The sequence below is a fragment of the Notothenia coriiceps genome, unplaced genomic scaffold (genome assembly GCF_000735185.1).
Source record: "Notothenia coriiceps isolate Sejong01 unplaced genomic scaffold, NC01 NC01_scaffold00014516, whole genome shotgun sequence".
Classification (NCBI taxonomy): Eukaryota; Metazoa; Chordata; class Actinopteri; order Perciformes; family Nototheniidae; genus Notothenia; species Notothenia coriiceps.
The window spans coordinates 45,437-56,625 of record NW_011347217.1 but is presented as its reverse complement, the minus strand read 5'-3'; the positions used below and the strand labels follow the sequence as shown (position 1 = coordinate 56,625).

The 11,189-nt window shown below is 39.6% G+C and overlaps 1 protein-coding gene across 1 annotated transcript; it reads right to left on the bottom strand.

Moving 5' to 3' along the window:
* Positions 1-663: 663 nt before the first annotated feature.
* Positions 664-10,951, bottom strand: pecam1a (platelet and endothelial cell adhesion molecule 1a). Its single transcript, XM_010774741.1, has 13 exons — positions 10,945-10,951; positions 7,465-7,761; positions 6,562-6,822; positions 6,168-6,443; positions 5,162-5,458; positions 4,337-4,618; positions 3,494-3,632; positions 3,282-3,349; positions 3,060-3,113; positions 2,508-2,600; positions 2,368-2,424; positions 1,774-1,796; positions 664-1,055 (listed from the first exon to the last, which is right to left on the bottom strand). Exons 1-13 carry the CDS (start codon positions 10,949-10,951, stop codon positions 822-824), a joined length of 2,088 nt encoding a protein of 695 aa, XP_010773043.1. The 3' UTR covers positions 664-821.
* Between the last annotated feature and the right edge of the window lie 238 nt (positions 10,952-11,189).

Below are 11,189 nucleotides of genomic sequence, written 5' to 3'. Positions count from 1 at the left end.
ATGTGTCTGAGAGGAGACAGCGAGCCTCAGCACAAATTTACATAATGTTCTGAGCTAAAAGCTTCCTGTAAAAAAAAGAAAAAAGGACGTCCATTATTAATGTGCTTCATCGTCCTCTGCTGCTTTGACTTTAGCCAGAGATTCACCTTGGAAACATCTGGTGTGTTTGCGACCTGGAATTAATTGATGTTATGTCATTCAATTAAAGCTCTGATTATGGAAAATGAAACTGTGATGAAGCTGATGCTGTGGCAACAAAGTGAAGAGTCCTACTTGCAGTGAGCCAGATCACAGCCAGATGGCGCCATGTTTCTACGCAGTGCTGCCTCTAGCAATTTAAAACACTAAGCAGTAAAGGCTTCTCAATTATCTAATTTCCCCTCCTCGACTCCTATCCTCGTGACTTAGTTCCGCCCACAGGAGATACGAGCGGAGGAGTCGAGGGAATTGAGAAGCCTTTAGTGAATCTCACACAGTTTATGAATGCACTTTCTCACTACTCTGGCCACTTCAAAGACATCTCTCTGTATTCAGATTCTGTCAGCGCTGCCACCAGTGGAAGGATACAGACGTGATGGTCTTTTCCTTTGCGGACACAACACACTTCCTTTCTCTGTCTCGGGTTAGACAAAACTACCGGAGAATGAGAGACAAACACTTCACTTAACAAAAACTATTTATTTTGCTCATGAAAGACAAAGCAAGTGAATTTACAGCGTGGGATGTTCCTTGCAAAGCGTTACAATACATGAAGCACTGTTTGAGGTCTTTCAGAATAAAAGACTCCTAAGAAAAAGGGAATAAATATTCTTGTTGCTTTGTTAGCAGTCTGGCGTTGGGTCTGGGTTTCCTTCCCCGTGGTCAGGAATGGGGATTTGAACGTTGTCGTCAATCTCGTCTATGTAGTCTTCCTGGACAGTGTGATGGTCACCATGGTTACCCTGGTCCTCACTGTGACTGTGATGCGTGTCGTGATTCAGCTCTGCATACTCCAACGACCCCTGAGAGGAGCGACAGAGAGCTGGATCACCAAACTGTTGCTGGCTGAGAGATGTCTGTGTGTAAAGTAAATCCTGTGTTTGTATGTGTACTAGTTTGTCTTAAACAGATTAACAAGTGAGAATATACAGATAAACAAAAACCCAATTTCAGGGCTTTAAGAAAATCAGTTTTGCACTCATATTTGATGGTGAGACAGAAACAAAAACAAATATTTTTAAGTTTGAAATAATTAGAAAATAAGATAAGACAGGATAAACCCTTATTGATCCCCGTAGGGAAATTAAGGTGTTAAGCAGAAACAGGAAGACAAAGAATAAAATAAGAAATAAATAAGAAGATAAGAAATAAGATTTACCTGAGAAAATCATTTGAAAATAATAATGATTGAAATTGAAAATATAATTTTATATTGAAAATATAAAATAAAATAATTAAAATAAATTATTAATACATAAATAATAATAAAGTATTTCACAAATGGTATGGTTATTTCCAGAACATTTGTGTCATTATAAAGGAATTATCAAAAAGGTACAAAGCAATAACATAAATAATGAATTGTATTTGAATGTTCAGTTTCCTCTCTACACACAATAAAAAATTCATGAGTGTGCATCTGATTTGTTTTGTAGTGTGTGCATGCGCTGTAGGTGTAATTACGTAGTACGTGTGTGTGTGTGTGTGTGTGTGTGTGTGTGTGTGTGTGTGTGTGTGTGTGTGTGTGTGTGTGTGTGTATGTGTGTGTGTGTGTGTGTGTGTCTGTGTACTTACACCATCAGCCTGCTCTGGAGCACCTGCAGAAACAAAGGCAGAGGACGAGTTCAGGAAACAAAAGTAGTGTGAGGATTAAAGGCGGCTTGTACATTCATTAACACTCCCATCACAACCCTGAACAGCTCCAACATCCCAGGAAACCGTGAGCTTATCATGTGGCACACATTCACAATACCATGCACAGTCTTTATCGACAACAAAGTATCATCTTTAAGTAGAAAACAGCCTATTATGTTGTTTCCCCTTCACTTGTGCTGCATCATTGTTTGCGTCCCTACAGCTGACATTTAAACCGCTAGGAGTTATTAGGAGCCAATGACTAAACAATGGACGAGAGTTTCCCCATGAGCGTGGAACAATGGAGCGAGTTGCTCACTCCGTCTGAACGGATGTACACACTGTTTGGCTTTGATTGTTAGAACAGGAAGTTCTCTTTGACGAAAGCAGGAAGTGGACACCTGGAGACTGGGCCTTCTGTTTTAATGGGACATTCTTTCACTAACAATGCAGATGTTTACAGTTAGGGCTGATCCTGTTTCCTGGCCTTGTTTCTCTCACAGCGTAACGTAAGTGGGATTTGAACGGTCGTACCTTGTTTGGACTTCCTCACTTCGCTGTACACCGTCTCTGTGCCCTTTTTCACTGGAGCTGGCAACAACAAACACATTATTATTTTTGCATTGTTTTTTAATTATTCCACACATGATATTGACATTCAGTGGTGGTCTCACCTCTGTTGGGGTCTGCCTGTATCGGCTGCACCTCAGTGTATCGAGGTTCTTGCTGCTTTTCTGGAGCGGTCACACTACTCTGGTCCTCAGACTCTGCAGTACGACACAGTATCAAGTTAAAAGTTACACATCATAGTATTTTGAATCAAATCAAACATATTTGCATTCAAATTAGGTTATTTGGCAAGAAAAATGCTGTTAATATTGTATTATTTGAGTGTAGTGTTCAATTTATTTTTTCTTTGTGAAGCAAGGCAAACAGTACCTTATATATTGTTTGACATTACAGGATCGAAGTATCAGAGTAAAACAAGCATTGGGTGTTTAATCACTAATACATTGTCTTGCATCTGTAAATACTCACTGGAGCACTGTATACATGTGCAGCTGAAAATATTCCCGACAAATACATTATTGACTCCCTTTTGAGTATCATTTGCTTTGAAATGAATAAACATTAAAAAAAAAAAATGGAACAACGCACATGCTGAGTATCACATGCAGTGTAGAGAAGTCAGAAATGATTGAAAGACAGAGTAAACACTTTCTCACCTGAGCCTGATGCATGTTCGCTCCAAACACTCTTTCCTATCATGCCTGGGGTGACTAACAGAGACAAAAAACAACAGTCTCAATAGTTATTACAAATCTAGAGCAACTTCTTTCATTCTTTTAAAAATAAAAAAACAACCAAAAAACATTTTAAATTTGTTTTTCAAGTCCATCCTTTGATCTTGAGTTTTGCAGCTCAGTATTTGTATCAGCAGATTTTACCATTAGCAGCGTCATTGGCCTCGGCCTGGGTGAGGCTCAGCCGCTCCGCCTTGGTGCTGGCTGACTTCCTGAGAAGAAGTGGACGCAAAACACAATCAGATTTTTATAACAGGAAACTGTACGGGCGTCACCTTACCACCTAGTCCTGCTTCTGAAATGTCTTGCCCTTAAAAACACAGATTTTTGATAAGAACATGAGCAATGATACTCACACTGACAGCTCGCCGGTTCTTCTCCTCTTGAACAGAAGCAGACGTCTTTTAAAGACCACGATGAGGATCAGTGCCAGTATGAGCAGGATGCAGACGATCATGACAGCGACGAGGCCCTTCTTCCAGCCAGCCATATTCACTGCAGAACACATTTGAATGGCAAGGATATTAATTGGATTTAAATTTGATCATTAAACACTGCTAATAAATCTTTGTCACAGAAGCTCAAACATTTCCTCTTAATATAGTTTACTTTTCAAGTCTGGCTATGCATGTTTAATCATTTCAATCCCTGATCATCCCTGAGATGAGAGTGAAGCAATCAACAATGTGAAATAATTCAAATTCCAGCAGCTACTTTACATTGCCTAAGTAGTTATTATTTAGTTTAGTATTTTGTAAATAATATGTGATATTAACCCAAAATATCCCTAATATTAATCAAATAAGTCTGATAAAAGAACAAGGTTACTGAAATCCAACACCGTAAAGATGATTTGTAAAATGTCTCACAACAAGCCAACAAAATGCATTTTCTGAATTGAAATAAAAATCAATCTTGGTTTAGCAAATAGTAGCTTCTTTGCCAATGCTCAAAATAACCTAATTTAAATTTGGCATAAAAATAGCAGCACCAACATTATCATTTATAGACATATCGACACACTGTGTAACTTTAAAATGGCATAATTTCCTAAATAAGGCTTTTATTTCTGGCTTTGTGTTTGGTGTGATAAAACCACACTCTTAATCCCATTTTGGTTCAGAGAGATAGACAAACATGAATCACACCCTTGACCATTATTTCTGCTAACATCTCTACTATCTCAAGTTAGAACACACCCGTGATGGTGACAGTGAGGCTCTGTTTGGTTTCGTTGGCCGGGTTGCTGCTCACACAGTAGTATCCCCCCCGCTGCTCCGCTCGGACATCGCCGATACTGTGGGATCCTTCCAGGTTGTTGGAGGTTTGGGAGGCGAGCGCGCCCTTCGTCTCAGTGTGGTACCAGGTGTAGCTGACGGGGGGCGAGCCTCTCTGGACGGAGCAGAGGAGAGTCACGTCCTGTCCCTCGGAGATGTCCCCCGCGCCGGGCAGCGTGGTCAACACTGGTTTTGAGACAGGCTCTGCACGAGATTAAATGTAAAGTTAGTCCTACACAGAGGTGGAAGAACTACTCAGATCTTCTACTTGAGTAAAAGTAGAAGTACTACACTGTAAAAGTCCTGCATTCTAAATGTAATAAGATAAAAGTACAGTAAAAGTCATAATTATAATAATCATAATCAGATTTCAAAATAATAAATATTTGTGTTATCATTATTATTAATGCATTAATGTCAATGTTGCCCTTTGAAATGTTGGGATTATTTAAATGACTTGATATACTGCTGGGTAGTTTAACATCTAATAATACATAATGCTTTATCGTTTCATTTATATTCTGTATTATCAATCCATACCTGCAAAGTAGTTATTAACTGAAATTGTAAAAAAAAGTAAAGAATTGCCACCAAAATGTGGTAAAGCTAAAGTATAAAGTAGCATAACATGAATATATATATTCAAGTGAAGTACAAGTACCTACAACATTTTTTTTTTTCCACTACTGGTTCTACAGTCTCCAATGTTAACATCAACTTGTTTGAATGAGGCGTCACTCCACTCACCTATGATGTGTGAGCGGAGCAGCTGCTGCCCTAACCCCACCTCTGGAGGTCTTCCTTGGCTGTTTTTTGCGTGGCATAGGAAGTTGTTGAGGACCAAAGTCTTGTAGATGGCTGAGGAGTTAAAGATGGCACGCTCCCCCGGATTGTTCACCACGGCGACCGTGTTCTGGCTCTCGGGGAAGAGCAGGGTGTAGGTGATGGGCAGGGTGCCGTTGTCGCTGTGGCAGAGCAGCTGGAAGTGCTTTCCCAACACCAGCGTCCCCCCCACCACACTCAGCATGGGCTTGGAAACAGGAACTGGGGACAAGATAACTAGCCAGTTAGTCAGAGCAACAGAAAGGAACACGACACAGATAAACAAGAGTTAGGAGCCGGGCCTGCAGCACTGTGAGGAGATACTTAGGAGCTATAAACGCTAATGTTAGCATAGAAAATAAGGTTGTATTGCTTCATATAAAACATAACGAAAGTTAACAGCAAATTGTAGTGTTGCTTCCTTTCCATGCAAAGACACATAATGTCAAAAGCACTAGAAGAATACTACTACTTATATTACTACTGCTACTACCACTACTACTTATATTACTACTACTGCTACTACTACTACTACTACTACACTACCACTGCTGAAGCTACTAAAGTTACTACTGCTACTACTAATACTACTACTACCACTACTACTGCTGAAGCTACTAAAGTTACTACTACTACTTATATTACTACTGCTACTACCACTACTTCTATCTATCTATCTATCTATCTATCTATCTATCTATCTATCTATCTATCTATCTATCTATCTATCTATCTATCTATCCATCAACTTCACCTACAAAATGTTCTTACTTAAATATCAATGATGAGGGTTACATTTTTGTAGATGCTTCATCCAAAACGTAAACAAAGGCAAGAATCAAATAAAAATATCTGCACATTGTATTAAAATGTCCACTTCCTCTAAGCCCAAACAGGCAGTATGCTCAATTTCCTGCTCGTGATGACTCACCTTTCGCTTTAACAACAACTTTTTGGCTTTCTTTTATATGTGTGAGGGAAGTGGCATGGGCTTTGCAGGTGTAGTTGCCGTTTTCAGAAGGCTGCGCCACAGCCTTGTAAGTGTCTGAAGAGATGATTTCTTTGTGATGTTTGTAGATGGAGAACTTGATGCTTTCGTTGCTGATCTTCTCGGGAACATAAATGGAGACAGAGCAGGTCAGCTGGAAGTGGTCTCCCTCAAAAATGTCGACGGGCTCCACTGTCAGCTGTGGCTTTGAAAACAGCTCTGTTGGAGAGGGAGAGTAAAAAAAAGCATTATACTTAAACGTGTTAAGGAGTTGATAGATTTAAATAACTTAATGTCGTATAAGTTATCTCTCAACTAACTGTTATGCAGTCCTTGCCTTTGACTTTGATGGTTTTATAGGTTTCTTTGTGCACATTGCCCCACTCCGCCTTGCACACAAGCTCCCCAGAGTCACCTTCTTTTGCGGTGAATCGATGAATGAGGCTAACTGGGGCCTGCTTGAGGATCCTCCTGTCTCTTGTCAGGAAAACCTCAACGTTCTTGGGTGGATTCACCACTTTGCAGACCACCTCTATGACCTCACCCTCATAGACCTCAAGGGAGGGCAGCACGTTCATGATCGGGGAAATATAGAGTTCTGCAAGACACAACAACGCATGTAAGTCAATCAAACACATTTCTTTTATCAATCAGATTTTCTTGTGGAGACATACAGTAGAACAGTGGTTCTCAAACTTTTTTCAGTAATGTACCCCCTTTGAAACATTTTCTCAGCCGAGTACCCCCTGACCGACCCCGAACATTTTTGATCGAAAAAGCCTATATAAATAATTCCAATATAGTGATGTTCCTTCAGTGTGTGATGTATTAACTCATTCATGCATGCATTAAAACTAAAGATATTTTCATTTTATGCATGAAAAAAAATAACGACATTTTTTTAAAACTGATTTTTCCAAGGAGTTTTTCAACTGAAGTAATATCTGTTTAACAAACCAATGAACAAAATGATATATTATGCAAAACTATAAAATACAATACACAAATTTGACATGTTTATGAGGACCCCCTTGGTGGTTCTAGGAATATTTTATATACAATTGTGTTTTCTATTTAACTTATTGTACTAAGATTATCTTTGTAATCATTCATGGTATTTTTTTTATTAACTTTTTTTTGTTTTGTTTTTTAAATCTCACGTACCCCCTGCAGTACCCCAACGTACCCCTAGAGTTCCGCGTACCCCCATTTGAGAATCACTGCAGTAGAAGACAATCACCTCTGACTATCACTGGAATCTCATCGCTGCTGTTGGAGAGTCTGACCCCAGAAACTAAGTTGACCTCATAGTCACAGTACAGATGGCTGTCTCCAATCACCCTCAGGACTAGCGTGGTCTCTGCTGAGTTCCCGGTGGGCGCTGGCTGCTTTATCTTCCGAATCGTTCCATTCCTTAATTTCTGGAAAAAACGGAAGATGAGGGATCCTTTTTCCTCCGGAGCGCTGCAGGAGGCAGTGAACTCCTCACTCCCATAGGGCGAAGTCTTATTCAAATACAGGATGGGGGTCTGCAGGCCTGAGGAGAGGAAAAAGTCAATGGCAGAGTTAAAGTCAAGTCAAACTCTACATAATGATGTTGTTGGTTCAGATATAATAGTTTGAACTGCCTGGGAATGAGGTGTGTGATATTCTGTGTTATCTGAACTGTCTCAAATTACCACCAACTAAGAGGATCTGATGTGTCATACGCATAATTGTGTGTTATAGCCCAATATCGAAATAATGTGAATAATTAAGTTCAACATTATCCTTTACATAGTTTGTTTTTCTAAGACGAAATACCTTTTTTTCCTGCAGCAGGAAAATAAAAAAAACATGATTGTATGTTAAATGTCCAGTGATCAGTCTTATTTTCAGATGATTATACATGAATGAAGCATATTTCTGAGTATTATATTCCTTTTCTGATAATAGATACCCTTAAATATAAATTATACCGTCCAAAATTTGAATGCCAACAGCTTGAATTCTTTTTAACGCATTAAAAATAACTTCACATCTTCATTTCTGCAGCATAGACAGTACAATGGTTGCTTATTTTCTTCCTATAGCTCCTACCAATTGTTCAACATTAGAGTTTACTAGAACAAAACTAAGAGCACATTTAAAGAATCATAGCGTTCTTCAAGGAATAACTTTACAAAATAATAACGCAGCAAGAAAGTTCACTGTGATAGATATTAAATGGGGTGAAGCCTGCGAGCTAGTTCAGGCAGTCAACTCGAGCACCAATGATACATTAACATGTGACGCACCTCGTCCCTCTCACAACCAACCAAACACATTCTCCTAAACATGGCGCTCTATTGAAGCTGCCAGGTCTTCCTGCCTCTGCCTCGCTATGCTGCTGCTGCTGTGTTTCATGTTGCTGCTACTCGCCTGCCCCACCACCACCCCAGCTTCCACCCCAGCTTCCACCTGTAGGCTCGGGGGATAGTTATCCAATCATCACTCAATGTTCTTTGTAAATCTGTGGAGTGATGAGGCCCGAGNAATGCCTGATCAGAATTCTACCGGAGATAAATTTAAATTCTGCAGTGATAAAACGCCATCCTGTTGTAAACCACATCAAAGATTATTTCTGAAACAGTTATGGAGCTCAAATGTCTTTTTCTCGCATGTTTATCACAAGGTGAGTTCTTTTTTTATTTCCTGCTTTTTAAACACATGTGCTCTACAGTACAGGTTAGCTCTGAGTGTTAGCGAGGCTTGCTAATGTAAACAAAGACGAGATTACGTCCAAAACACGTCAGGCATTGTTTCTGACAGCAACTTTCTGTAGGTCCCCTGCCGATTTGACATCAGATCGGCAGCAAATCTGTATCCGCTCGTTGTACACCCGTTTTTAAAAGATTTGGGTACGGAGGAAAAGAGAGAGGGTTTTATTTTCTGACGCTGCGTGAGACACATATTTATATATAAAATACATTAAAAAGTGCATTTAGCATGATAGGTCCCCTTTAATGTTTGTGGGTTTAAGGTGTTGTATCACTGTCAAAGTGATACAACACCTTAAACCCACAAACATTAAAGGGGACCTATCTTTGAGAATATCCGTTAGCAGCTTTAAATGCTTTTCTAAACCTTGGAAAACGGAAACAACAATGTTTTAATCATTTCTAAGTATAAAAAACAACTCTATTGACTCTAGGATGTTTAAAAATAACTATCTATAGACTTTTCCTTTCCTTTGCACACAGTGACATTACACTTAGCATGTGTACATCTACTCTTAAGACCTTAATTATTCATGGTGCTGCAGAGATTGAGCATTTAATTGCCCTCCTGAAGTCGATCCTGGGTCCATGTGACAGGAAATAAGGCTTTTTTTTCGCCTTTTCCTCCATACTTGATTGACTTGTTTTCTGAAGACTAAAAAACTCACTGCTCTATAATGTATGCCCCACTGAGATAAATGCATTCACCTAAAAACCCTGATGTAATTGAGTTTACCAAGAGGTGGCAGAGGGCGATTCACAGCCTCGAACATCCATTTTAACTTAATTTCATCCCAGTTTCTTTTCCAGCTAATTAGTGTTCCCCCCAAATGAGACACATTGTTCTGCTATAAGGCCAACGCAGGGAGTTATGCAACGCTAACTCACTGTAATAAATTACTTTCCCCCCAAATTCCCCTCTGCTTTTAAAACACTTCTCTCCAACTGCTGCTCTCCTGTGTGCTGGTATTTTCCTTTTATTAAATGGGCCGTTATTGACATTTAAGAAAATAAGCAAAAATGTCAAGCCTTGTGCTTCCAAAAGTATTCCTATATGTATTTGCTGAGTGTTTTCATAGTTTAACTGGGACAGAAAACACGTTTGCATTCTGGGACATTTCAGTATTCCTGGTTTATTCCTTTAGAAAACCCTCTGACACACACACACACACATATTTACTGTTTGTATAACCCTAAATGAGTCCTGAGCAGAGCCGCTACATTTACATAATGCTCATATTGATTGTGAGTGGGTTCTGCCAGATGTCCTTGCTCTGTGAGGAGACCTCTGGGTTCAAACTGAGCTAAACACTGAGGTTAAATGTATGCATCAATCACAAGCAGCAAGATTAACCGAGGTCTACCTGCGCTCTTTTGGGAGATGAGAAGTTCCCTGGCTAATGCTGCATAATGTCTATTTTTGTGATACTTACAGAAGGAGATACAATCCATATATTTTTGAAAACAGGAAGCAAAACTACGATCTTCTGTGAGTATCTGAGAAGGGAGCGTTGATGGAGCTCAGACAATAGGCCTGCATAAAAGATCATGACGCTCTCTGCCTCCCCTTATAGATGTGCAGAATCTTCTCCTGACTTTATTGTGTCAGCACTTTACTTTGAAGAAGAACCAGCATCCATCCATGTACGAGAAACCAAAGAAAGACTCTCCTCTCTGGGGAGCCTCTTGTTCTGTGGAGGCTATTTAGAGATGTTTGCCCCACTCTCACAGCAGTGCTACCTGCGGCTGCTCGCCTCTGTTCTCCGGTCTGATTCTACCTATGGATGCCTCACGGATATCCAAATGTTTGAGTCAAACAACACTGTTTAAGTTTTGTTTTTTGTTTTGATACTTTTAGTACAAAGGGCATGTGGATGAGTGAATATAGCCTTGACTTTAACAAGAAAACTTCTGCGTATTTGTAAAGTACTTTTTTAAGAATGTTCTACCTTTTTTAGTGTACATGTTTTTAGGCTTCTTACCATCCATGTGAAACTTGGTGTCACGGTTGGGGAAAAATAAGACCCAAATGCAGATTGAGGAGGAAGCAGGTTTAAAAAAGAAACAAAAGGCGAGGTTTATTTTTCAAAAGCTGAAAAAACAAGAATCCATGTACGAGGCAGCATCCAAACAAAAGGTGACTGTGACCAACATGAAGGGAGACATGAACGACAAATAATGAACCAGCACCGAACACAGGAAGAGACAAGACTAAATACAGGGAGGG